This window comes from Brassica napus, chromosome C1 (assembly GCF_020379485.1).
Source record: "Brassica napus cultivar Da-Ae chromosome C1, Da-Ae, whole genome shotgun sequence".
In the NCBI taxonomy this organism is placed as follows: domain Eukaryota; kingdom Viridiplantae; phylum Streptophyta; class Magnoliopsida; order Brassicales; family Brassicaceae; genus Brassica; species Brassica napus.
In genome coordinates this window covers 1526971-1553748 of record NC_063444.1, presented here as the reverse complement: position 1 = coordinate 1553748, position 26778 = coordinate 1526971, and the positions used below count along the sequence as shown (strand labels likewise).

The 26778-nt window shown below is 37.6% G+C and overlaps 7 protein-coding genes and 2 pseudogenes across 12 annotated transcripts; 3 read left to right on the top strand and 6 right to left on the bottom strand.

Annotated features, from left to right (window-relative positions):
- LOC125580533 (disease resistance protein RPS4B-like) lies at positions 1-1248 on the bottom strand. Its single transcript, XM_048745076.1, has 2 exons — positions 925-1248; positions 1-845 (listed from the first exon to the last, which is right to left on the bottom strand). Exons 1-2 carry the CDS (start codon positions 1054-1056, stop codon positions 213-215), a joined length of 765 nt encoding a protein of 254 aa, XP_048601033.1. The 5' UTR covers positions 1057-1248; the 3' UTR covers positions 1-212.
- Positions 1249-5954: 4706 nt separating this feature from the next.
- Positions 5955-10684, bottom strand: LOC106353635. 4 transcript variants are annotated; one of them, XM_048745069.1, is made up of 5 exons: positions 10220-10684; positions 9922-10152; positions 9412-9815; positions 9218-9334; positions 8852-9131 (listed from the first exon to the last, which is right to left on the bottom strand). In XM_048745069.1, the coding sequence occupies exons 1-5, from the start codon at positions 10476-10478 to the stop codon at positions 9030-9032; spliced, it is 1113 nt and encodes a 370-aa protein (XP_048601026.1). In that variant the 5' UTR covers positions 10479-10684; the 3' UTR covers positions 8852-9029. The 4 variants fall into 4 exon arrangements, with proteins under 4 accessions (XP_048601027.1, XP_048601025.1, XP_048601026.1 ...); XM_048745071.1 differs by having other exon boundaries at positions 10229-10684; XM_048745070.1 differs by lacking the exons at positions 8852-9131; positions 9218-9334; positions 9412-9815; positions 9922-10152 and adding exons at positions 5955-6199; positions 6287-6804; positions 6930-7157 and having other exon boundaries at positions 10223-10684.
- LOC106353958 lies at positions 7659-8363 on the top strand. Its single transcript, XM_048745075.1, has one exon. The coding sequence runs from the start codon at positions 7683-7685 to the stop codon at positions 8361-8363; it is 681 nt and encodes a 226-aa protein (XP_048601032.1). The 5' UTR covers positions 7659-7682.
- Positions 10685-10907: 223 nt separating the features above from the next.
- LOC106353965 lies at positions 10908-12726 on the bottom strand (annotated as a pseudogene).
- Positions 12727-15266: 2540 nt separating this feature from the next.
- Positions 15267-17033, bottom strand: LOC106447816. The gene is made up of 4 exons (XM_048745072.1): positions 16640-17033; positions 16348-16572; positions 15716-16233; positions 15267-15629 (listed from the first exon to the last, which is right to left on the bottom strand). Exons 1-4 carry the CDS (start codon positions 16887-16889, stop codon positions 15453-15455), a joined length of 1170 nt encoding a protein of 389 aa, XP_048601029.1. The 5' UTR covers positions 16890-17033; the 3' UTR covers positions 15267-15452.
- On the bottom strand, positions 15267-19976 carry LOC106447570. 3 transcript variants are annotated; one of them, XM_048745073.1, is made up of 6 exons: positions 19533-19976; positions 19235-19465; positions 18758-19161; positions 18564-18680; positions 18370-18477; positions 15267-15534 (listed from the first exon to the last, which is right to left on the bottom strand). In XM_048745073.1, the coding sequence occupies exons 1-5, from the start codon at positions 19789-19791 to the stop codon at positions 18376-18378; spliced, it is 1113 nt and encodes a 370-aa protein (XP_048601030.1). In that variant the 5' UTR covers positions 19792-19976; the 3' UTR covers positions 15267-15534; positions 18370-18375. The 3 variants fall into 3 exon arrangements, with proteins under 3 accessions (XP_048601030.1, XP_013745012.2, XP_048601031.1); XM_013889558.3 differs by lacking the exon at positions 15267-15534 and having other exon boundaries at positions 18111-18477; XM_048745074.1 differs by lacking the exon at positions 15267-15534 and having other exon boundaries at positions 18111-18477; positions 19542-19976.
- LOC106353983 lies at positions 17226-17855 on the top strand (the record flags this gene model as incomplete). The annotated part of the gene is made up of 2 exons (XM_048746109.1): positions 17226-17757; positions 17821-17855. Coding segments are annotated over 2 exons (567 nt in total), but the record flags the coding sequence as incomplete, so codon positions are not given.
- A 637-nt stretch (positions 19977-20613) lies between the features above and the next one.
- On the bottom strand, positions 20614-22453 carry LOC106447480 (F-box protein At1g30790-like). The gene has a single exon (XM_013889445.3). It carries the CDS (start codon positions 22171-22173, stop codon positions 20887-20889), a length of 1287 nt encoding a protein of 428 aa, XP_013744899.1. The 5' UTR covers positions 22174-22453; the 3' UTR covers positions 20614-20886.
- On the top strand, positions 22344-24443 carry LOC111202004 (annotated as a pseudogene).
- The last annotated feature ends 2335 nt before the right edge of the window (positions 24444-26778 follow it).

The following is a 26778-nucleotide window of genomic DNA, read 5'->3' as shown; positions in this document are numbered from 1 at the left end:
AATGTGTAGCTCAAGAGGAATGCTAAAACAAGTAAGTCCAAGAGCAGCAAGCGTATACAATGAGGAAAGCGAAGATAGTCAACACATGGTTGCGTAATGTACATCATTACTCATAGTATGGCAAGATTTGGAAAACATAAAAGCATTTGAAATCAAAGTTAAGTCTTACCATTTTGATTCTTAGTATGTTTTAACGTCAAAAAGTTTTAAGATTATCTGATAGATACAGTTGATTTACTTTTCTGTATATACGCAACATCGGCCAAAGCCTGCGCCCACTTCTGTTTCTCATCCTCTGATTTGCCTATGCACGTAGTTTGAAAGGCCCTCCCAAAGTCTCCACTCTGAAGCCTAACATCGGAAGGAGCCACGTTGTAGAATATGGCCACTACTTTTTGAGCCAGCTCTTTATTGCAATTCATAATCTCTACCAGCTCATCCAAGCACCTACTCGAAGAGGCGTAGCTCTTTGAGAGCAAGACAATCGAACCTTTCGATGCTCTTATTGCTTGCACAAGCTCTGGTGTGACCGACTTGCATCTATGGGGTGTACTCATTAGTTTACCTTTGAACTTTGCAAGAGATATTGGTAATTCTCTTGTGCCAGTTCCCTGGAGATGAAGCTCCACAATGTTAGGTGAAACCTCTGGGATACTTCTGATCTCTGTGCAGCCTGAAAGATTTACAACTCGGAGATGACGTAGTTGACCGGTGGCTGGAAATCTCTGCAGTTTTGTACAGCCTTGGAGATCAATTAGCTCGATATTTTGAGCTTTACAAAGATCGTCAACCTCAGTCAGCTGCTGGGAATGACAAAGCTTACACGTCTTCAACATGTCGAGGTTCTGAGCAGAAAATTAAGTTGGAAATGGATTAGTACAAACTTGGAAGAATGTATAAAATAAGAGATACGAGTTTACCTACCTTGGTTCCTCCCCAAAGTTTCTGAAGATGACTGTAAGACAAATTGAGTTCAACTAGGTGGCATGGGTCAAATTCTTGCGGCAAAGAATCCAAAGGATATGCCCTGTTAGTTTGTACATCTGGAAGATGCATCCAGATGGTCCATCTAGATGATGGAATATCTGGGCGTTGTTTGTTTCTTTATTTCGTCCATGCAGCTAGATGGAACATCTAGATGTCTTACCCAGATGAATCATCTGAATGCAGCTATGTTCGTTTGCTTTTCATTTTTTAACTTCCATCTGCATCCAGGTGGACTTGTTAATAAAATGACTAAAATATAATTTTTCACGTTTCGGCGGAAAAATAGCATTTTTACGATTTTGGCCGAAAATATTTTTGCGGTTTTTGAGAAAATATGTGTTTTTCGCGAAAAAATGCATTTTTATGGTTTTGGCAGAAAAATATGTTTTATGGGTTTGGCGGAAAAATACGTTTTTGCGGTTTGGACGAAAAAGTGTGTTTTGAAGTTTTGGCGGAAAAAGTGTTTTTGACGGGAAAATTTTTTTCACGATTTTGGCGGAAAAAAATGTTTTTTTTTGCGATTTTGGCATGAAAAACATTTTTGCGGTTTTGGCGGGAAAATACATTTTTCCGGTTTTGGCGGGAAAATACAGTTTTCCGGTTTTGGCGGGAAAATACATTTTTCCGGTTTTGGCAGGAAAATGCGTTTTCCGGTTTTAGCGGGAAAATGCGTTTTTCCGGTTTTGGCGGTAAAATTGTGTTTTTCAGTTTTGGCGGGAAAATGTGTTTTTATAGTTTTGGCGAAAAAAATTCCGTTTTTTGGTTTTGGCCGGAAAATTCCGTTTTCTGGTTTTGGCGGGAAAATTATGTTTTTCGGTTTTGGCGAGAAAATGCGTTTTCCCGGTTTTGGCGGGAAAATGCTTTTTGCGATTTTGGCCGGAAAATGCTTTTTGGAGTTTTGGCGGGAATATGCATTTTTTGAGTTTTGGGGGGGGGGGGGGGGAAATGCATTTTTCGGTTTTGGTCGAAAAGTGCGGTTTTACTGGTTTAGCGAGAAAATGTGTATTTATGAAAATGTGTGTTTTGTGTTTTTTTGGTGGAAAAACGCATCTTGCGGTTTTGGCGGAAAAATGTGTTTTTCAGTTTTTGCGAGAAAATGCATTTTTTGGTTATATAGGAAAAATGTATATGCAAAAAATAGAATTTACGGTTTGAAAATAATATTTTGATTTTAAAATGTCATTTTTGTCATTTATCATTTTGGACTGAACTAGATGCATCTGCATCCAGATGCACCATCAAGACTCACCTTCATTTGAGTGAGAATTTGAGATGAGTTTTTAAAACTTCAGCTGGATGATCCATCTGGATGTAGCATTATAATGCACAAAACGAACATCAATTTGCATATTCACCCAGATGGATCATATGGGTGAGCAAACGAAACAGGCCCTAGTTCTCCCAATGGAGAAGTCTTAGCTCATATGGCAGAGACTCAAGTCCTCTCGGAAGGCCAACTCCATATTGGTTTTCATGACTGGAACAGTAAATCTTCAGGAATCTAAGGTTAAGCATATTATCAAAAGCAGTGGACTTCACATCAAAGAGTAAATTCGATGTGTCTAGAAATGTCTTCAGTTCCCTGAAATATAAGGTACTACACATTGAGCTACTATGCTCATTCATACCAAATCGACTATTTTTTTTTTTGGATTTGGTAAATGAAAATTTGAAAGGCCTAAAGCTAAGAGGAAAAGTTACAAACTGAACAGTGATGCAAAGACTATTGTAAGCTAATTTTGGAAATGTAAAGAATTTTGATATTTAGAAAGTTGGAACAAACACAAACACGTTTTTATGGGGAGATGTTCGAATTATCTAAAACTTCCCTGATGATTTTTGTACATGAAAACCTTCAACGAAACAGAACACAGCAGCAATACATTCCAACACAGATCAGAACTTTCAGTTCCAATCTTCCAGTCAGAAGTATAACTGCTTGCACCTTGTGGAGTCTATATCGGTCGGGCAATAAGGACACTTGAAAGAAGTCTATATCTTGTCATGTATTTCACATACTAATAAATCTTGTCATGTATTAATTAAAAATTGATCATGACCCGCGCAACCGCACATATATTTTTTTTCAATTTATATACATAGATATTTATTTTAGATCATTGGTTGTATACATTTTTAACGATAATCATATATTTAAATATTTATATAACTATTTCAAATATAATAATTTCATAGTTTATATGTTACAATTAATCAATTGGTTAAAATCGTCACATTCATTTTTTTCTTATTATATATTTATTGTATTTGTATTAGTTACTGAAAATTAATATATGCATGAAACAATATATCTGAAAATTATTATGTGTTTAATTATACTAAATTTTGACCCACCGTCCTTCAAAACAGGATTTTCTTTTACCAATATTTTTACGTTTATTTATTTTAGATAATATATTATTGTATATACAAAATATTAAGATACATAAATTGTTAAACATGTATTATATAGTTTGCGAATATTAAGCCGTTCTGGCATCATATTATATTTTTAACATAAATATTAATATTTATGAAAATAAATTTATAAATTTATCAATTTAATATAATTTATCATATTTAGTCCAATATAATAGTTTATTTTGACATGATTTATTATTATTATAAAATATATAAAAATAAAATAGAATTTTTATTTTTCATTTTATAAACGATAACTGAATATATATCAATGCATAATAATAATTCTATTTAAAATTAAACTACATCTTTATTAAAGTAGCACAAATATTTTATATTATTATCTTTAGTGAATATATGGAATTTACCAACATAATTCTGGTTTTATTTCTAAATTTGAAATTTATATATGGAAGTTAAATTAAATTGGACCTACATGATAAAGAAGAGCTATTTTGAGATACTTTTAAGAACAACAAAAAATATTTTTAAAAGAGAAACTATATTATATTGTACTTACAAACTAATTTTGAAGGATATTTCTTTCTAACAAAATCTTTTAAAGATCTTTATAAAATTTATTTTGAAAATTAATCAATTTAAATTGTTATTATCATTAAAAATCATTAAAATATTTATATGATTTTAATTTTCGTTCATCAATCAAAAATAAATTTAATTTGAAATTCTAATTATATTTTGTGATAATTAAAATTTAAGTTAATTAATTTTCGAAAATAAAATTTATCCTGATTCTGAAAAGATTTTCTTAAACCATATTTATTTTTATTTTAAGTAAATAATAAAGATATTAAAAAATACGATGATTAAATTATAAAAAATTTGATAAACTTTCTAGAAGATGGTTCAAAAAAAAAATAGACATGAACAAAGTTATAACTTCTGTTTTAATATATAAAGTGAAGGAAAAAAAAAACAAACCAGACTTGAAAATATTTTGAGTGGTAGAAGAACAAAGTATTAGGAAGAAAAAGAAATTGAGCGGGGGTTCTGGGTCGTCGACCCCTTATCGTCTACGGTTCTCTGCTCCGGCGTCCGGTACTCCGGAGTCGGAGGCGCTCTCTCTACCTCTAATCTCCGTCTTCTCCTTGCGCTTGGTCTCTGCTCCTCCGCTCCTGTCCGATATGCTCGGTGGTCTCTGGTTTCGCGGCGCCCCTTCAGCTACGGTGGCCTGCTCATGAGGGTCTACCGCATGCGGTGGTCGTTTGTCTCTGGAGCCCTGGCGAGGGCAGCGAGTGAGGCTCAGTTCAATTCGTCGGTTTTTACGGTTCGTGAACCGTCCAGATCTCGTTTTCCATTTTGTAGATCTGTGCCAGTTCTCGATGATTTGGTGGCGCGTGGCTGTGTGGGTAGGTTCCTCTGCTCGGTATCTGCTCTTCACTTTCGAGTCTGCTCGGCGGCGAAGTTTCGGCAGAGTGGAGCGACGGCGTGAGTGTTTCTTCCGCTTGGTGTCTTGCCGGAGGAGCCTCAAGACGTCTTGTTTCGAGTCTCGTCTTCCGGTTGTGAGCTTGGTGCGGAGTATGCTCGAGAGACTTGAAGGCATCATCCAAGGTGGTTTCCTCGCTTGGAGGGACGACACGCTCGCGTGGAGGCCGTGGCGTGAGAAGATCGGATTGCATGTTCGAGTTGTGGTTCCGGGAGATGGAGGCTACCACAGATCCGTCGTCGCCGGCTTTTCTCCGGGGGGGTGGAGGCTCCTTCAGCTCCGCCGACGCCGGTTCAAGTTCCCGGGAAGGGAGTCTTCCTTAGATTTGCCTTCGCCGGTTTGGTGACGGAGTGCGGATGCTTTCATAGATCCGTGCTGCCGATGAGAAACCCGAAACTTTTGGGTCAAGGTTACTATTGTTCGTTTAGTGCAAAGCTAGAAGTGGTTACTGTCTAGGTGGTTATGGGCCAGGGCGGAGGAGTTCTCGTTTTGATGATGAAGCTCTCCGCCGAGGTGAAGTCGGTCAACTCAACAATTAGGTGGTTCTCGATGCGCGCGTCTAGGGTTTTAAGCGGTTCAAAGGCGGAGATGATCTCGTGTTTCGATTGATCTCTTCCGCGTGTTGACAGTGCGGGTAGAACGATGTCTTCTCTAGTGGTTGGAAGTTTGGTTGTGGCGGAGGAGATCTCGATGGTTTGAGAAAGACCTCCGACATGATGTAAAAGCAAGGAAAATAGGTGGTTTCGGCGGAGGCTCTGCGGGTATCTGAGCTCTGGCGAAACGAGCGGTCCGGCGATCTCTTCTGGTTTCTTCCGGAGTCGATGATGGGCAAGTTGAGGCGGAGAAACGCATGCCGGTCTGAATGGTGTAGATCATCCCACGTGTCTCTTCCTCTGCTTCCTTGTTTCTCTCATGGGCCTTGATCGTCCGGTTTTGTAAGGTTGGGCCGAGGGGCCGTCTAAGTTGTTTGGGGCTTCGGCCGTATGTTGTAGCCCGTTTATGTTTGGGCCTTTGGTGTTTCTGTTGTATCTGGGCGTGGCCCATTTGCTTTTAATAATATAAACCTGATGGAAAAAAAAAAAAAAAGAAGAACAAAGTATTCAGCATAATAATAATAATAATTAAGTAGTCCATTATTTAGTAAAACTCTTTTAACACAAAGACCCCATGGGGATGCACACACTCTAGCTTCTTCTTCTTCTTCGTCTTCCTTAGGCTGCCTCTTCTTGTTTGCCTCGTTCAAAGAGATTGCTTCTTGTTTCTCTCGTAGAAGAAGAGATCCAATTCTGGATTTGTCTTCCTGCTCTGGCAATCCTTCTCTTCTTGAGCCTGTTTCTCAGCCAGCTTGAAAACAAACAAAAATGGGGATCAAATTTTAGTGATACAGAGAGTTGTTAAAAATGTATAATAATGATCACAAGCTGCGCTTACCTTGCGAATATGTTCATCACTTTCGTTATGGACGAAGAGCAGATATTCGCCATAGACTGGATAATTGCAAACTTGGCAAAAATATTTAGGCTTACCGTGGCGGTCGATGCATGCTGCTTGCTCAAGTGCCTGGTTTCTGTGCTCTTCACTCTTGAGATGAGTGATGAATTCGTCACATACTTGGTAAACATCATTGCATATGTTGCAAATGCACAGAGGTTTTTCATAACTCAATAATAAAGTTTCACCCAAATTATCACTCAATAAAGTTTCCCAGACAAACTCTTTGGCAAACACTTTGTCAAACTCTTCAGCTAACAGTGATAGCTCGTCAAGAGGGGCAGCTACGGGAACATTTTCGGGATATGCAACAAAATTAGTGAATCCATAACACCGAAAACGCTGAGGATAAAGCATATCATAATCACCCGATATCATCATTATGTAATTCGGAGGATATGGTTTTTTAAGCTCATCATCAGACCATTCGTCCAGAAATTCATATAAGTCGGGCACACCTAAGAGTAAAGTAGAGAAGAAGGCCAGATCAGATCAGATAATGAGACTACTAACTCTCTCTAATTAATTAGATTAAACAAAACAAAACAAATCGATTAGGATTGATTTGATTAATTTTACTAACCCCAGGGGGCGTGAGTAAGAATGATTCCAGAGGAAGAGATGTTTTGCAAGAGGTCACTAGAGATGTATTCTAGGTTTCCAATGGCATAGATGCTGACTGCAGAACGACAACCAATCTGCTTCTCCAACGCAGATTCTATACACGCACGGACACAACGAGGGTCTACACCAGCCGGAACTGGACACGTGTTCAGGTCCCACCACACTCCCACATGATGATGATGATCACCTAAAACCAAACACAACCACCATTTTAAAATCTAATCACAAATAAATTTGAATCAATAACTACCGACCTCCTCCTCCTCCTCCTGCCATCCCGCAACAACGAATTTGATCCCTTCTGCAACGTTGATCCAAGAGAGAGAGAGAGAGGAGATCGGCGTTAGCCTTGCCCCATCTGTTGGAGAATCGAATCTGGCTGGGTCCTCTTGGGTTCGAATTTGATCTGTTGGAGAATCGAATCTCGCTGGGTCCTCTTGGGTTCGAATTTGGGAACAGAGATGGCGCTAAATTTGGGAAAGTGGGGGTGTTGAGTTTCAACATTGACACTGAGCGAGAGCTAGAGCGAGAGAGAGAGGAGAGGTGAGGTGAGGAGAGGAGAGAGAGATCTATTATTATGCACAAAACCATGGGCCTATAAACTTATGGGCCAACCAAGGATTTCTTATTTAATTATATTATTGTAATAAGATTTATAAGCAATTCTTAATATATAAAAATTGAATCTATAAGCCAAACCGCCAATCATATTATGACAAATCATCATGTTATTTTTTTATTTTTAAAGTTTTTTATATTACCAAAAATCATTTATTTCAAAACAAAATGTAAATCAATATCAAATATAAAAAAACTTACAAAATCAATATCCCTACCGAAGAAGAACGCTCGCCTCTGGTCCTCCAAGGCTTGGACATCGCGTCTCTCCTCCTTCTCCTCTTACTTCCTCCGATTCCGCAATCTTGGGTCGCGTCTCTCCTCCTTCTCCTCTTACTTCCTCCGATTCCGCAATCTTGGGTCGCTTTGCAACCACACCAAAGCTCTCTGCCTCTCCGCCGCCGCCGGACACGCTCCGATGGAGATGGCCCAGATCGAGTTATATGACATTACCGCCGTGGAGTTGGTGGATTCGCTTCCTCTCGTGAGAAGAGCTGATCCTCATAACCTTCATTTTTTCGACGGTGCGTTTGATTTCGCGTTTACTGCGCATCTTGATGATGCTCTGTTTCCGTGGAGGGTCGTGGAGGGGATGGAGAGGGCGGTGAGGCGAGGCCGGTTTTGCGTGGTGGCGGTTGATGAATGCGGTGGGGATGATGTTAGGGAGATTGCTAGACTGTTCTTGAAGTCTAAGCTCGTTGATGTTGCTAATGTAACCTTAGAAGGATCCAAAAAGACTAGTATACTACTCAAAGTTCAAGACTTTAAGACATGACTGACTCTGTTTTTGTCTTATCAATGTTTGGTTTTTCAAAGTTTGTGCATTATCTCTATTCTTTTTGTATATGACTGTGTTTATTTCGTGTAGTGCCTCCAAAAGCGAACCCAGTTGAAGAGGAATGGGGTCACCTGACACCACAAAAAACATAAAAATATGTTTTACATAGATAAACAGTAAAGAATTGGTAGCAGAGTGCTTGACACCACAGAACCCGACTTCTCTACGCAGCAGAGACACTTTAATTATTTTCTTGACCCCAATCAATTTCACTCCTTGGTCCGGCCCGTGACTGCCACAACTGACTGCCACAACTTCTCCTCTAGAACCTGATAGACAGAAAAATACCCAAAAGTAATCCTAGAAATCAAAAATAAAAGACAAAAATATGTGCAAAGATAGAAATGAAATTTCTTTCTAAGTGAGTTTGTTTTAAGTTTCACATACGAATAAATCTTGTCATGTAATAATTAAAAATGAAGAAAAAGAAAAACAAACCAGACTTGAAAATATTTTGAGTGGTAGAAGAACAAAGTATTCAGCATAATAATAATAATAATTAAGTAGTCCATTATTTAGTAAAACTCTTTAACACAAAGACCCCATGGGGATGCACGCACTCTAGCTGCTGCTTCTTCTTCTTCTTCCTTAGGCTGCCTTGGTTCAAAGAGATTGCTCCTTGTTTCTCTCGTAGAAGAGATCCAATTCTGGATTTGTCTTCCTGCTCTGGCAATCCTCCTCTTCTTGAGCCTGTTTCTCAACCAGCTTGAAAACAAACCAAAATGGGGATCAAATTTTAGTGATACAGAGAGTTGTTAAAATGTATAATAATGATCACAAGCTGCGCTTACCTTGCGATTATGTGCTTCACTTTGGTTATGGAGAAAGAGGTTATAGTGGCTATAGGCGGGATAATTGCAAACTTGGCAAAAATATTTAAGCTTGCGGTCGTGCACAATTTCAGACCACTGCACACACACACAGATTACATGAAAAAAAATGATAAAAAAAAAAAGCTGAGGATGCATGCTGCTTCCTTAATTACCTGGTTTCTGTGCTCTTCACACTTGAGATGAGTGATGAATTCGTCACATACTTCGTAATCATAACAGCATATGTTGCAAATGCAGAGAGGTTTCTCATCACATGTGTTGTTGTCACTCAATAATAAAGTTTCATCCAAATTATCACTCAATAAGGTTTCCCAGACAAACTCTTTGGCAAACACTTCGTCAAACTCTTGGCCAATAAATTTTAGCTGGGTAAGATGGGCAAGTAGGCGAACACCTTTTGGATATGCAACAAAAGTAGTGAATCCAAAAAGCCGAAAACGCTTAGGGTAAAGCAGTTTATAATCACTCGAGATGATCATTACGTAACCAGGAGGATGTGGGTTTTTAAGCTCATCCTCAGACCAGTCGATAAGAAAATCATGTAAGTCGTGCATACCTAAGAGTAGACAAGGAGGCCAGATCAGATCATGAGACTACTAACTCTCTCTAATTAATTAGACTAAACAAAACAAATCGATTAGGATTGATCTGATTGACTTTACCGCAGGGGGCATGAGTAACAATGATTCCGGAGGAAGAGATGTTTTGCAAGAGGTCACTAGAGATGAATTCTAGGTTTCCTATGGCATAGATATAGATGCTGACTGCAGAACGACGACCAAACTGCTTTTCCAACGCAGATTCTATACACGGACGGACACAACGAGCGTCTACACCAGCCGGAAGAGGACACGTGTTCAGGTCCCACCACACTCCCACGTGATGATGATCACCTAAAACCAAACACAACCACCATTTTAAAATCTAATCACAAGTAAATTTGAATCAATAACTACCGACCTCCTCCTCCTCCTCCTCCTGCCATCCCGCAACAACGAATTTGATCCCTTCTGCAACGTTCATCCAAGAGAGAGAGAGAGAGGAGATCGGCGTTAGCGTTGCCCCATCTGTTAGAGAATCGAATCTGGCTGGGTCCTCTTGGGTTCGAATTTGTTCTGTTGGAGAATCGAATCTCGCTGGGTCCTCTTGGGTTCGAATCTGGGAACAGAGATGACGCTAAATTTGGGAAAGTGGGGATGTTGAGTTTCAACATTGACATTGACACTGAGCTAGAGAGAGAGAGCTCTATTATTATGCACAAAACGTATGGGCCTATCTCATGGGCTATATAAATTTATGGGCCAACCAAAGATTTTCTTATTGGTATGTTTTGAAGCATCTCATAATTATATTTTTTTATTGGTATGTTTTGAAGCATCTCATAATTATATGTAAAACACAATAAATAAACATTACTATAAAATAATATGTTTTTCATTATTTTACCTTTGATTTTAGATATAATAAAATTGATTAGTCTAGTTGCTCATTTTGTGAATAGGGTGACATATATTCCTTCGTATTAAAGTATACTTTTATTTTTGTTAAGCCAAATCATATTGGTTTTACTTGTCGCATCAGTTCAGTTTTTCATATTAAATGCATAAATATATTTTGTAATATTTAAAATAATTTGCTATTTCTTAACTTTTCTTAAATATTTAAAAGATAAAGCAATGATCAATATAAAGTTGCATAAAATAAGATAACTCATAAAATTTTGTAAGATCATGAACGCATATCGATATTTATAATAGTTAAATATTTTTTTAAGCTCTAACTAAAATTATATCTTAGATTTATAAAACTAAACTGAAAATTATTTTAAATAATATTAAACATAATAATTCATATTTTATTATGTTTAAAAATAATCGGTGAAATAAAGATCATTTGATTGACAACCGAAAAAGCCAGCCTGATTCTCACATATGATACAGCTGCTGCAGGCTCTTGTTGTTGGGTCACAATGAACAAAAGATGGTGCAGGCAACAGTTAGAATAAACAGAAACAAAAACAAATAAAGAGTTGTGAAACTAGAATAAACAAGAATAAAGAAGGAACAAGAAAAAAAAAACCATCAACGGATTCGAGTCACTAAAGATAACAAAAACAAGTTTGCTGGATAAATATTGATAAAAAAGAGAGTTTTTGTTTTGTCAAGCTCTTACACATAAAAACACACACTTATAAAAAAGCAATACTATCATCGTGTTGGGGCGAGAAAGAGACGCAGCACATGCCTGTGAGTCCATGACGGCTCCAGAACTCTTCAGTATCAGCGACTCCGTGGATCCTGACTCTTCTCGTGTTTTTGGTGTCTGGGTTGAAGTAGAAAACATAGAAGGGCTGGGCACGGCCTGGCAGAGATGTTGGGGAGAAAATGATTTCACCGGCCTTGTTGGTTCCTTGGGAAATCATACGCTGACTCCTCCGAAAAGCGAAGGTAAGAGACAAGGGAAGCTGAAATGATTGTCTGGACCACTCATGTTTCGTCACATCCTCCAGTATCCAAAGATCAAAACGGTCGAAAGAAGAACCAGTTCTCAAACAGTTTGTTGGTACAACGACAGCTAGCTTCCCTTTGTATTCTATCAATGATGTATGAACCTTCCAAACCAGGACCTCCTTAGGCGTAGTGATAAAACTTAGTATCCTCTCGTTTCTAACATCAAAGCACACAAACACATGAGTAGGAGTCTCTGCAGTTTGATTTGGAACAGAAGCAGCATAATACATGAAACCATTGATGCTTAGTCCCACAGTCATAGGGCGATAATACGGGGAGGTAACTCGGCTACGAGATACTAGTCCTCGTCCTCCTCCTCCAAGTGTTATAACCTCGTGCACCATGAAACAATTAGGGTTATGCATATGATCAAAGATAGATGTCACATGGGTCAATGCTTTGAATTGATCACCAACAGGATCGTATCCCAAGCATGTGCCCGTTGCCTTGCAGGGAAAGGTAATGACTTGGCCCGTGCTAGGATTACATACAATGAACGTTGTCACATCGTTACAAGCGATAAAGCCATGGACGGAAGAATACTTGTAGCCGCCGCAAGGCAAGGTCACTGAGGGTATTGTCATGTCTAGATTCGCAACCAATGAATAAGTAGAAGAAGACGAAGTTGCCTCCCCGTCTCCGTGAAGATGAACAGACGCTTGGGATCACCAGATACACCGTTGGTGAGAGCGACTACAAAACACCGCTTGGCAGCGTAGTAAGAAGCAACGAATCTTTGGCTTCGGATAAAGGAAGACCAAGTCTTGGACACGCATAGGAACTTCATAAGCGACTTTCCAGGCAATCTAATCAGGTTTTGGCGGGAAAATACATTTTTTCCAGTTTTGGCGGGAAAATGCATTTTCCGGTTTTGGCGGGAAAATACATTTTTGCGGTTTTGGCGGGAAAATACATTTTTCCGGTTTTGGCAGGAAAATGCGTTTTTCCGGTTTTAGCGGGAAATGCGTTTTTCCGGTTTTGGCGGTAAAATTGTGTTTTTCTGTTTTGGCGGGAAAATGTGTTTTTATAGTTTTGGCGGAAAAATTCCGTTTTTTGGTTTTGGCCGAAAAATTCTCTTTTCTGGTTTTGGCGGAAAAATTATGTTTTTCGGTTTTGTCGAGAAAATGCGTTTTTCCCGGTTTTGGCGGGAAAATGCTTTTTACGGTTTTGGCCGGAAAATGTTTTTTGGAGTTTTGGCCTGAATATGCGTTTTTTGAGTTTTTGGGGGAAAATACGTTTTTTTGGTTTTGGTCGAAAAGTGCGGTTTTACTGGTTTAGCGAGAAAATGTGTTTTTATGAAAATGTGTGTTTTATGTTTTTTTGGTGGAAAAACGCATCTTGCGGTTTTGGCGGAAAATTGTGTGTTTTCAGTTTTTGCGAGAAAATACATTTTTTGGTTATATAGGAAAAATGTATATGCAAAAAATATAATTTACAGTTTGAAAATAATATTTTGATTTTAAAATGTCATTTTTGTCATTTATCATTTTGGACTGAACTAGATGCATCTGCATCCAGATGCACCATCAAGACTCACCTTCATTTTGGGTGAGAATTTGATATGAGTTTTTAAAACTTCAGCTGGATGATCCATCTGGATGTAGCATTATAATGCACAAAACAAACATCAATTTGCATCTTCACCCAGATGATCCATCTGGGTGAGCAAACGAACATGCCCTAGTTCTCCCAGCGGAGAAGTCTTAGCTCATATGGCAGAGACTCAAGTTCTCCCAGCGGAGAAGGCCAACTCCATATTGGTTTTCATGTCTGGAACAGTAAATCTTCAGGAATCTAAGGTTAAGCATATTATCAAAAGCAGTGGACTTCACATCAAAGTGTAAATTCGATGTGTCTAGAAATGTCTTCAGTTCCCTGAAATATAAGGTACTACGCATTGAGCTACTATGCTCATTCATACCAAATCGACTATTTTTTTTTTGGATTTGGTAAATGAAAATTTGAAAGGCCTAAAGCCAAGAGGAAAAGTTACAAACTGAACAGTGATGCAAAGACTATTGTAAGCTAATTTTGGAAATGTAAAGAATTTCGATATTTAGAAAGTTGGAACAACCACAAACACGTTTTTATGGGGGAGATGTTCGAATTATCTTAAAACTTCCCTGATGATTTTGTACATGAAAACCTTCAACGAAACAGAACACAGCAGCAATACATTCCAACACAGATCAGAACTTTCAGTTCCAATCTTCCAGTCAGAAGTATAACTGCTTGCACCTTGTGGAGTCTATATCGGTCGGGCAATAAGGACACTTGAAAGAAGTCTATATCTTGTCATGTATTTCACATACTAATAAATCTTGTCATGTATTAATTAAAAATTGATCTTGAACCGCGCAACCGCACATATATTTTTTTCAATTTATATACATAGATATTTATTTTAGATCATTGGTTGTATACATTTTTAACGATAATCATATATTTAAATATTTATTTAACTATTTCAAATACAATAATTTCATAGTTTATATGTTACAATTAATCAATTGGTTAAAATCGTCACATTCATTTTTCGTTTCTTATTATATATTTATTGTATTTGTATTAGTTACTGAAAATTAATATATGCATGAAACAATATATCTGAAAATTATTATGTGTTTAATTATACTAAATTTTGACCCACCGTCCTTCAAAACGGGATTTTCTTTTACCAATATATTTACGTTTATTTATTTTAGATAATATATTATTGTATATACAAAATATTAAGATACGTAAATTTTTAAACATGTATTATATAGTTTGCGAATATTAAGCCGTTCTGGCATCATATTATATTTTTAACATAAATATTAATATTTATGAAAATAAATTTATCAATTTAATATAATTTATCATATTTAGTCCAATATAATAGTTTATTTTGACATGATTTATTATTATTATAAAATATATAAAAATAAAATAGAATTTTTATTTTTCATTTTATAAAAGATAAATGAATATATATCAATGCATAGTAATAATTATATTTAAAATTAAACTACATCTTTATTAAAGTAGCACAAATATTTTATATTATTAGCTTTAGTGAATATATGGAATTTATCAACATAATTCTGGTTTTATTTCTAAATTTGAAATTTATATATGGAAGTTAAATTAAATTGGACCTACATGATAGAGAAGAGCTATTTTGAGATATTTTAAAAAAAACAAAAAATATTTTTAAAAGAGGAACTATATTATATTGTACTTACAAACTAATTTTGAAGGATATTTTTTTCTAACAAAATCTTTTAAAGATCTTTATAAAATTTATTTTGAAAATTAATCAATTTAAATTGTTATTATCATTAAAAATCATTAAAATATTTATATGATTTTAATTTTCGTTCATCAATCAAAAATAAATTTAATTTGAAATTCTAATTATGAGTTGTCATCCAACTTTATCACAAATACACATTTGTACATCTATAATTATGAGTTGGACAATTAATTAATTTGATACAATACCAAAGCAAGAATAATCGAAAAACAACTGTACCACCGCATACTAATAAGTAACACATAACAGATAACCAAATTTTTGAATCTTAAAACAAATTTCAACTCGAACATTTAGTGAATATCAAATTAACTAATATCCCGCCGCGTAGGGCGGGCCAACCCTAGTTCAGCATAATAATAATAATAATTAAGTAGTCCATTATTTAGTAAAACTCTTTAACACAAAGACCCCATGGGGATGCACGCACTCTAGCTGCTGCTTCTTCTTCTTCTTCCTTAGGCTGCCTTGGCTCCTTGTTTCTCTCGTAGAAGAGATCCAATTCTGGATTTGTCTTCCTGCTCTGGCAATACTCCTCTTCTTGAGCCTGTTTCTCAACCAGCTTGAAAACAAACAAAAATGGGGATCAAATTTTAGTGATACAGAGAGTTGTTAAAATGTATAATAATGATCACAAGCTGCGCTTACCTTGCGATTATGTGCTTCACTTTGGTTATGGAGGAAGAGCAGATATTCGCCATAGACTGGATAATTGCAAACTTGGCAAAAATATTTAGGCTTACCGTGGCGGTCGATGCATGCTGCTTGCTCAAGTGCCTGGTTTCTGTGCTCTTCACTCTTGAGATGAGTGATGAATTCGTCACATACTTGGTAAACATCATTGCATATGTTGCAAATGCACAGAGGTTTTTCATAACTCAATAATAAAGTTTCACCCAAATTATCACTCAATAAAGTTTCCCAGTCAAACTCTTTGGCAAACACTTTGTCAAACTCTTCAGCTAACAGTGATAGCTCGTCAAGAGGGGCAGCTACGGCAACATCTTCGGGATATGCAACAAAATTAGTGAATCCATAACACCGAAAACGCTGAGGATAAAGCATATCATAATCACCCGATATCATCATTATGTAATTCGGAGGATATGGTTTTTTAAGCTCATCATCAGACCATTCGTCCAGAAATTCATATAAGTCGGGCACACCTAAGAGTAGAGTAGAGAAGAAGGCCAGATCAGATCAGATCATGAGACTACTAACTCTCTAATTAATTAGATTAAACAAAACAAAACAAATCGATTAGGATTGATTTTACTAACCCCAGGGGGCGTGAGTAAGAATGATTCCAGAGGAAGAGATGTTTTGCAAGAGGTCAGTAGAGATGTATTCTAAGTTTCCAATGGCATAGATGCTGACTGCAGAACGACGACCAATCTGCTTCTCCAACGCAGATTCTATACACGCACGGACACAACGAGGGTCTACACCAACCGGAACTGGACACGTGTTCAGGTCCCACCACACTCCCACATGATGATGATCACCTAAAACCAAACACAACCACCATTTTAAAATCTAATCACAAGTAAATTTGAATCAATAACTACCGACCTCCTCCTCCTGCCATCCCGCAACAACGAATTTGATCCCTTCTGCAACGTTGATCCAAGAGAGAGAGAGAGAGGAGATCGGCGTTAGCCTTGCCCCATCGGTTAGAGAATCGAATCTGGCTGGGTCCTCTTGGGTTCGAATTTGATCTGTTGGAGAATCGAATCTCGCTGGGTCCTCTTGGGTTCGAATTTGGGAACAGAGATGACGCTAAATTTGGGAAAGTGGGGATGTTGAGTTTCAACATTGACATTGACACTGAGCTAGAGAGGAGATCGACTTTCAGAATTTGATTGATCCAAGAGAGGGAGAGAGAGAGATCTATTATTATGCACAAAACCTATGGACCTATAAACTTATGGGCCAACCAAAAATTTCTTATTTAATTATATTATTGTAATAAGATTTATAAGCAATTCTTAATATATAAAAATTGAAACTATAAGCCAAACCGCCGCCAATCATACTATGACAAATCATCATGTTATTTTTTTATTTCTAATATTTTTAATATTACCAAAAATCATTTATTTCAAAACAAAATGTAAATCAATATCAAATATAAAAAAAACTTACAAAATCAATATCCCTACCGAAGAAGAACGCTCGCCTCTGGTCCTCCAAGGCTTGGACATCGCGTCTCTCCTCCTTCTCCTTTTACTTCCTCCGACTCCGCAATCTCGGGTCGCTTTGCAACCACACCAAAGCTCTCTGCCTCTCCGCCGCCGCCAGACACGCTCCGATGGAGATGGCCCAGATCGAGTTATATGACATTACCGCCGTGGAGTTGGTGGATTCGCTTCCTCTCGTGAGAAGAGCTGATCCTCATAACCTTCATTTTTTCGATGGTGCGTTTGATTTCGCGTTTACTGCGCATCTTGATGATGCTCTGTTTCCGTGGAGGGTCGTGGAGGGGATGGAGAGGGCGGTGAGGCGAGGCCGGTTTTGCGTGGTGGCGGTTGATGAATGCGGTGGGGATGATGTTAGGGAGATTGCTAGACTGTTCTTGAAGTCTAAGCTCGTTGATGTTGCTAATGTAACCTTAGAAGGATCCAAAAAGACTAGTATACTACTCAAAGTTCAAGACATGACTGACTCTGTTTTTGTCTTATCAATGTTTGGTTTTTCAAAGTTTGTGCATTATCTCTATTCCTTTTGTATATGACTGTGTTTATCTCGTGTAGTGCCACCAAAAGCGAACCCAGTTGAAGAGGAATGAGGTCACCTGACACCACAAAAAACATGTTAAAAATATGTTTTACATAGAAAAACAGTAAAGAATTGGTAGCAGAGTGCTTGACACCACAGAACCCGACTTCTCTACGCAGCAGAGACACTTTAATTATTTTCTTGACCCCAATCAATTTCACTCCTTGGTCCGCCAGTGACTGCCACAACTTCTCCTCTAGAACCTGATAGACACAGAAAAATGCCCAAAAGTAATCCTAGAAATCAAAAATAAAAGACAAAAATATGTGCAAAGATAGACATGAAATTTCTTTCTAAGTGAGTTTGTTTTAAGTTTCACATACGAATAAATCTTGTCATGTAATAATTAAAAATGAAAAAAAAGAAAAACAAACCAGACTTGAAAATATTTTGAGTGGTAGAAGAACAAAGTATTCAGCATAATAATAATAATAATTAAGTAGTCCATTATTTAGTAAAACTCTTTAACACAAAGACCCCATGGGGATGCACGCACTCTAGCTGCTGCTTCTTCCTTAGGCTGCCTTGGTTCAAAGAGATTGCTCCTTGTTTCTCTCGTAGAAGAGATCCAATTCTGGATTTGTCTTCCTGCTCTGGCAATCCTCCTCTTCTTGAGCCTGTTTCTCAACCAGCTTGAAAACAAACCAAAATGGGGATCAAATTTTAGTGATACAGAGAGTTGTTAAAATGTATAATAATGATCACAAGCTGCGCTTACCTTGCGATTATGTGCTTCACTTTGGTTATGGAGAAAGAGGTTATAGTGGCTATAGGCGGGATAATTGCAAACTTGGCAAAAATATTTAAGCTTGCGGTCGTGCACAATTTCAGACCACTGCACACACACACAGATTACATGAAAAAAAATGATAAAAAAAAAAAGCTGAGGATGCATGCTGCTTCCTTAATTACCTGGTTTCTGTGCTCTTCACACTTGAGATGAGTGATGAATTCGTCACATACTTCGTAATCATAACAGCATATGTTGCAAATGCAGAGAGGTTTCTCATCACATGTGTTGTTGTCACTCAATAATAAAGTTTCATCCAAATTATCACTCAATAAGGTTTCCCAGACAAACTCTTTGGCAAACACTTCGTCAAACTCTTGGCCAAGAAATTTTAGCTGGGTAAGATGGGCAAGTAGGCGAACACCTTTTGGATATGCAACAAAAGTAGTGAATCCAAAAAGCCGAAAACGCTCAGGGTAAAGCAGTTTATAATCACTCGAGATGATCATTACGTAAACACGAGGATGTGGGTTTTTAAGCTCATCCTCAGACCAGTCGACCAGAAAATCATATAAGTCGTGCATACCTAAGAGTAGACAAGGAGGCCAGATCAGATCATGAGACTACTAACTCTCTCTAATTGATCTGATTGACTTTACCGCAGGGGGCATGAGTAACAATGATTCCGGAGGAAGAGATGTTTTGCAAGAGGTCACTAGAGATGAATTCTAGGTTTCCTATGGCATAGATATAGATGCTGACTGCAGAACGACGACCAAACTGCTTTTCCAACGCAGATTCTATACACGGACGGACACAACGAGCGTCTACACCAGCCGGAAGAGGACACGTGTTCAGGTCCCACCACACTCCCACGTGATGATGATCACCTAAAACCAAACACAACCACCATTTTAAAATCTAATCACAAGTAAATTTGAATCAATAACTACCGACCTCCTCCTCCTCCTCCTCCTGCCATCCCGCAACAACGAATTTGATCCCTTCTGCAACGTTCATCCAAGAGAGAGAGAGAGAGGAGATCGGCGTTAGCGTTGCCCCATCTGTTAGAGAATCGAATCTGGCTGGGTCCTCTTGGGTTCGAATTTGTTCTGTTGGAGAATCGAATCTCGCTGGGTCCTCTTGGGTTCGAATCTGGGAACAGAGATGACGCTAAATTTGGGAAAGTGGGGATGTTGAGTTTCAACATTGACATTGACACTGAGCTAGAGAGAGAGAGCTCTATTATTATGCACAAAACGTATGGGCCTATCTCATGGCTATATAAATTTATGGGCTAACCAAAGATTTTCTTATTGGTATGTTTTGAAGCATTTCATAATTATATTTCTTTATTGGTATGTTTTGAAGCAACTCATAATTACATGTAAAAAACAATAAATAAACATTACTATAAAATAATATGTTTTTCAATATTTTACCTTTGATTTTAGATATAAATAAAATTGATTAGTCTAGTTGCTCATTTTGTGAATAGGGTGACATATATTCCTTCGTATTAAAGTATACTTTTATTTTTATTAAGCCAAATCAGATTGGTGTTACTTGCCGCATCAGTTCAGTTTTTCATATTAAATGCGTAAATATATTTTGTAATATTTAAAATAATTTGCTATTTTTTAATTTTTCTAAAATATTTAAAAGATAAAGCAATGATCAATATAAAGTTGCATAAAATAAGATAACTCATAAAATTTTGTAAGCTCATGAACGCATATCGATATTTATAATAGTTAAATATTTTTTTAAGCTCTAAGTAAAATTATACCTTAGATTTATAAAACTAAACTGAAAATTATTTTAAATAATATTAAACATAATAATTCATATTTTATTATGTTTAAAAATAATCGGTGAAATAAAGATCATTTGATTGACAACCGAAAAAGCCAGCCTGATTCTCACATATGTTACAGCTGCTGCAGGCTCTTGTTGTTGGGTCACAATGAACAAAAGATGGTGCAGGCAACAGTTAGAATAAACAGAAACATCTGTGTACAACTAAAGAAATCAGAAATTTTCCAACCGTATAAGCATAGTGTCTTCCTTATAGAAACAGAGAACACAGTAGCAAGACAAGTTGAAAGAAATCTAGTGCACATATTACACAATACAAGTAAAGAGTTGTGAAACTAGAATAAACAAGAATAAAGAAGGAACAAGAAAAAAAAAAAAAAAAACCATCAACGGATTCGAGTCACTAAAGATAACAAAAACAAGTTTGCTGGATAAATATTGATAAAAAAAAGAGTTTTTGTTTTGTCAAGCTCTTACACAAAAAAACACACAGTTATAAAAAAGCAATACTATCATCGTGTTGGGGCGAGAAAGAGACGCAGCACATGCCTGTGAGTCCATGACGGCTCCAGAACTCTTCAGTATCAGCGACTCCGTGGATCCTGACTCTTCTCGTGCTCTTCGTGTCTGGGTTGAAGTAGAAAACATAAAAGGGCTGGGCACGGCCTGGCAGAGATGTTGGGGAGAAAATGATTTCACCGGCCTTGTTGGTTCCTTGGGAAATCATACGCTGACTCCTCCGAAAAGCGAAGGGAAGAGACAAGGGAAGCTGAAATGATTGTCTGGACCACTCATGTTTCGTCACATCCTCCAGTATCCAAAGATCAAAACGGTCGAAAGAAGAACCAGTTCTCAAACAGTTTGTTGGTACAACGACAGCTAGCTTCCCTTTGTATTCTATCAATGATGTATGAACCTTCCAAACCAGGACCTCCTTAGGCGTAGTGATAAAACTTAGTATCCTCTCGTTTCTAACATCAAAGCACACAAACACATGAGTAGGAGGAGTCTCTGCTGTTTGATTTGGAACAGAAGCAGCATAATACATGAAACCATTGATGCATAGTCCCACAGTCATAGGGCGATAATACGGGGAGGTAACTCGGCTACGAGATACTAGTCCTCCTCCTCCTCCTCCAAGTGTTATAACCTCGTGCACCATGAAACAACTAGGGTTATGCATATGATCAAAGATAGATGTCACATGGGTCAATGCTTTGAATTGATCACCAACAGGATCGTATCCCAAGCATGTGCCCGTTGCCTTGCAGGGAAAGGTAGTGACTTGGCCCGTGCTAGGATTACATACAATGAACGTTGTCACATCGTTACAAGCGATAAAGCCATGGACGGAAGAATACTTGTAGCCGCCGCAAGGCAAGGTCACTGAGGGTATTGTCATGTCTAGATTCGCAACCAATGAATAAGTAGAAGAAGACGAAGTTGCCTCCTCCCCGTCTCCCGTGAAGATGAACAGACGCTTGGGATCACCAGATACACCGTTGGTGAGAGCGACTACAAAACGGGATGGCTTGGCAGCGTAGTAAGAAGCGACGAATCTTTGGCTTCGGATAATGGAAGACCAAGTCTTGGACACGCATAGGAACTTCATAAGCGACTTTCCAGGCAATCTAATCAGTGTCTCCACCTCCATATCGTAAGGGAGGAAGACATGTAGCTTCTTACCTGGCCGGCTCTTTGCAGGCGATCTAGTCAATTTCTTCAGATCAAGAGGGATCGGTTCCAAGATGCATCGGCTGCCCTTCTCAGGTTCCATCATGGAACGAAAACCCTAAATTTTGACTCGATTGATAGATCTTAGATCGATATAAAAAGACAAAGAAGTTTCCTTTTCTTTGAGTTCAGACAGATCTTAGCCGTTCGTTTTGAACTTAACTTTTTAACACAACCTAGTTTAATAGACTTAAACTTTAGATTTGGTCATCTTTGATGATCATCCCTTTCTGGAATTCTGATAATCATCGACTTGTAAAGTTGGAAACCTTTTGTTCGTCATCTCTGTCTAGTGACGATGTCAGCTTAAGTGTTTTCCATAAGCCCCTGATGTTTACAAAATCGAGCAGCAATACAAGTAATAATGCTTGCTCTTTTATGCGTGTGTTTGATTTGATGGTCACAATTTTCTTGAAAAAAATATATGAAACATCTTGTGTGGCGTTTGTTTAATGGATTAAGGAAACTTCTCTAGGAATGGATTTGGCTATTGTTGAAGGCTAATGAACAACAAGCTAGAGCTTGAATTCAAGATTGTTGTTGGTTTTAATGGATTTTGGAACTTGTTTAGGAATTGGATTTGGAACTTTTAGATGTTAAATGGACAAGCTAAAGCTTTGAAGATTCTAGTTGCAAAAGCAAGCCACTCTCATGTTAGTTTTACTCATTTATAGAGGTTAGAGAGCTCTTTAGATGCTAATTTAGCATTTTATAGGGCTAATGTGTGTAATTCTTTGTGTGTTAGTTATTGTCTTAGTTTCATTGGAGGCTTTGTGATCTGCAGGGACAAAGTGAACTTTGTGATGCTAAATGTGGACAGCACAAAATGGGAGCAAGAGCTGGATGAGTTTGGTGTTGAAGGTATTCCTCATTTCGCATTCCTCGATAGACAAGGGAACGAGGAAGGTAATGTGGTGGGGAGGCTCCCGAGGCAGTATCTAGTCGAGAACGTGAATGCACTTGCAGCTGGGAAGCAATCGATTCCTCATGCTCGAGCCGTGGGACAGTACAGTAGCGCCGAAGCCCCGTAAGGTGCATCAGGTTACTGATCCCTTAAGCCATGGATAGAGAGAGAGATTGAGACATCATAATCATTATTATGATCACCAAGCATCGTCATCATGTTGATAGAAGTTGTTTTGCAACTCTTATAATGCACAACAGTAGACAGTAAAATGGAAAATCAATTGAAAAGTAGCAATTTGTTCATATTGATCAATACATAACTTATAAAAACTCCAATCTATCTATGTGAATATTGATGAAGGTGAAGATGTGGCGCCCGCAAGGCCCAGCACATTAAAATAATAAAAAAAAAACTAATTATTGATCAAAATCAATTTTCTGAAGAACCAGGTGGCTAAACCGGTTGTTTTTAGCCCAAAATCATAACCTTTACCCATTTGAGCTTTAATAAAATTTATGAAAATTCAAAGAAATATGATGTCGACGATAAAGTATCTCTATCTACCTATATGTACAAGGCGCAAGAAAGCTGTTCCACTCCACCAAACATGTAAATCTCGTGGATTTAAACATCAATCAGCCTAATTATTCATATCCGTGAATCATCAATTTTTCTATCTCAATAAAGAAAAATCTCATCGTTATCTTGTTGTCAATTTTAAGACCCAGACAAATCTTATCTTTTATGTATTGGCAATATAAGATTCTTTCTTCTTTTTCCATAATCACTGTCATATTAGGTAGATTGAAGAAAACCATGTCTTACACAGACAATGTGTTGTAGTTTACCCCCACCCTCTGTTGTTGAAGGTAAAAAGTAAAAAGAACATAAGTTTTACCGAGCCTGTAAAACAACAAAAGGACTTTTACATTCAGACATCAATAGAACAAAATCTTTGATTTATCAGTTTTCACTTTCTTGTGAAGTAAACAAAAAAAAACTAAAACACAAACCTGAAGAGTTTGATCTCTTCTCTCTCTCTCTTTCTATATTCCCTCTCTCATGTTTTACATCTACAAAACTCCCGAGTAAAACTTTCAACTTTTTTATTGGTAACATTTTATCGTTCATCACTATGCATAGTATTATGACTGGTCTTCAAAGCTCAAGATCCAACGCTTGTCTCTTCTTATTTGACTCACTTTTCCAGCTACTAGGTCCATCAGATTTCTCTTCGTCCTCTGAGCTATGACCATTATTATTACTGAACAAACCTCAACCAACAACAAGCGGGCTTTGTGGTGAATCCGATCTCATCAAACTTATTAAGCTTTGTGTTTCTTTATCTAACAAAACAGCCTGATCCGAGGATGGCAGAGTCTTTGCTGCTGGATACAGCGGATGCTTACGGATATGCATTCTATATTTCTGCATTCAGACACTAATCATTAATCCACACTCACAAAAATCAAGTTTGTAATTGGTTTCAAAAAGATGAGAGCTTTTTGTATACTTGCTTTTTGTATACTTGTAAATGGCTCTTGACTTCATCATTGGTTAAACCATCAACTTTCATCATATCTCTAATCTGCTTTGGTGTTGATCCATCCTCGTTCAGCTTGATCGTTGGAACATCTTCTATATCACCTATTGAAATTTGTGGGCACTTAAGCTCCGGTGATACTTTATCAGACGTCCCCATGTCTTTCTCTGAGTTGGGTAAAACAAGCCTTGCATTGTAAACCAAATACATGTAAACCATATTACCAACCTAGAGAACTACTTCAGAGACTCATATTGCACATTTAGTGAGTTATAATTTGAATACAGAGTTTCCTCGTAATGATTACTAAAAGTTAGGAGAGTAATGATACTGAAAAGTTAAGAGAATGCGTTGTACCACCTTCCACATGCACTAGCAAAATGTTTGCATTCCGACATGCCTTACAATTAGGTTCTCTCTTTGTGCAAAACACCTACATAATTCAAGTAGATCAAAATCCCATCACAGGCCTGCTTATTTTTTTCATACATAGATGTGTATATGTTATACGTACCTTTCCGAAAGTGATCATTTGGTAGTGTAACTCGTACCTGTGTATGAGATAGTACGGCTTTAGACTAATGAAGGGGTGTCTTAGAATAAACAACAGTAAAATATGATGAGGTCTTACAATGTTTCTTGATCAAGATTGCATAAACGTGGCAACAGATATTTTTGTACAGACTCGAGCTCAGGATACCTGGATAAACCAAAAAAAAAAAAGCATAATAAAGTGCAATTTCCATTAAGCACCAGTATCGTAGAATGCTTTACTCGTCTATATGATGAACTTGAAGAGACCCCTCAACCAGAACGGGTACCCAACCCAGCCTGACTGCTATCCGTGCAATATTTATATCAACCTGTCAATTTGTTTGACCTTAAGTTCATATAATTCACTTCGCATGGACAAAATATAGATGATCATCAATGCTTACTGGTGAAGGGTTAATAGCCTTACGCAGTCCACGCATTTTGGGCCTAGCCCTAAGAAACTTAGAAGATATTGTCTGCATGATTTTATAATATAATGAGCAATGCAATAACTAATCTTAACTAAGTGGTGACTTGATATATATTGCATTAATAAGTGAGAGAGAGAAAAAAACTTTACTCACTTTGATTTATGGGGCTCAACGTGTCGTAACCATTCAAAGGTCTAGACCGTTGTTGTGGTCTCTTCGCACCCGATTAAGGAAATCCTGCATTATCTTCACGTTAATAGTCAAATACTTAAAAGTTAAACTATAATTAAATTTGGATAAAACTGTACTTGAATATATCCCGCAAATTTAGTGTTTGCATCCACGGCCTTCAATGGTTTCACTCACTACAGTAACATCTGCAGTGCGTAGCGCCTCCCAGTCGGAGGAGTCAAATGTCTTAACTGACCTCTCTTCGTTGCAATATCTACCTTGTGCTTCTCGTCTTAAACTGTCCCAATCCCGATTAAGCTCTTCTTTTTTTCTCTCTTTTTTTTTTTCTTTTTTTCGGAACACTCCCAATTAAACTCCTCATCGACCTCTTTGATACCTCTTTGTCTTTGGCATTAAACTGGCATCCTCATCCACCGGGGTGGTGAGTTCTCTAAACGATGAGTCTCGATGCTGAATTGAGTCAGGTCCTGGTGAGTTTATGTTGTGGTTTCGGCCCCTGGGGGTATGTACTTTGGCCCCAACCTTTTAGCATTCAAAAAAAATATAAAAAAATATATATATACATATATGTACAAAATATATTGTGTTAAAATACATATATGTACAAAATATATTGTGTTAAAAAATATATTTATATATCTATAACAGTTTATGATTGATTTTGTTGGTTTATGTGTTACTTTTGCAGGGCAATGTTTCAGAAGCTTTGCTCATTACCTCCTTTCCAGGGAGCGAAGTCCCATCATGGTTCAACCATCGTACAATTCGATCTTCCTTAAAGCTCAAGTTTCCGCCACATTGGTGCGACAACAGGCTTTCAACAATAGTTCTATGCGCTGTTGTGGCATTCCCTTACCCACAAGATGAAATCAACCGTTTCTCGATAGAGTGCACTTGTGAGTTCACAAACGAACTTGGAACATGTGTACGTTTCAGCTGCACTCTTGGTGGAGGTTGGATCGAACCGCGCGAGATTGATTCGGACCATGTGTTTATCGGTTACACCAGCTGCTCACACCTAAGAAATCATGTAGAAGGGTCGCG

Bases quoted from the DNA above. Each gene is read 5' to 3' on its own strand.
- LOC125580533 (XM_048745076.1), bottom strand. From the start codon at position 1,056: ATGCATCTTCCAGATGTACAAACTAACAGGGCATATCCTTTGGATTCT. The intron at 846-924 runs GTAGGTAAACTC...TTTTCTGCTCAG, and splicing joins AACTTTGGGGAGGAACCAAG to AACCTCGACATGTTGAAGAC.
- LOC106353958 (XM_048745075.1), top strand. From the start codon at position 7,683: ATGACAAATCATCATGTTATTTTTTTATTTTTAAAGTTTTTTATATTA.
- LOC106353635 (XM_048745069.1), bottom strand. From the start codon at position 10,478: ATGTCAATGTTGAAACTCAACATCCCCACTTTCCCAAATTTAGCGTCA. The intron at 10,153-10,219 runs GTCGGTAGTTAT...GTTTGGTTTTAG, and splicing joins AGGAGGAGGAGGAGGAGGAG to GTGATCATCATCACGTGGGA. The intron at 9,816-9,921 runs GTAAAGTCAATC...GTCTACTCTTAG, and splicing joins TGTTACTCATGCCCCCTGCG to GTATGCACGACTTACATGAT.
- LOC106447816 (XM_048745072.1), bottom strand. From the start codon at position 16,889: ATGTCAATGTTGAAACTCAACATCCCCACTTTCCCAAATTTAGCGTCA. The intron at 16,234-16,347 runs GTTAGTAAAATC...CTCTACTCTTAG, and splicing joins TCTTACTCACGCCCCCTGGG to GTGTGCCCGACTTATATGAA. The intron at 15,630-15,715 runs GTAAGCGCAGCT...TTTGTTTTCAAG, and splicing joins GTGAAGCACATAATCGCAAG to CTGGTTGAGAAACAGGCTCA.
- LOC106447570 (XM_048745073.1), bottom strand. From the start codon at position 19,791: ATGTCAATGTTGAAACTCAACATCCCCACTTTCCCAAATTTAGCGTCA. The intron at 19,162-19,234 runs GTAAAGTCAATC...GTCTACTCTTAG, and splicing joins TGTTACTCATGCCCCCTGCG to GTATGCACGACTTATATGAT. The intron at 18,681-18,757 runs GTAATTAAGGAA...GTGTGTGTGCAG, and splicing joins GTGAAGAGCACAGAAACCAG to TGGTCTGAAATTGTGCACGA.
- LOC106447480 (XM_013889445.3), bottom strand. From the start codon at position 22,173: ATGATGGAACCTGAGAAGGGCAGCCGATGCATCTTGGAACCGATCCCT.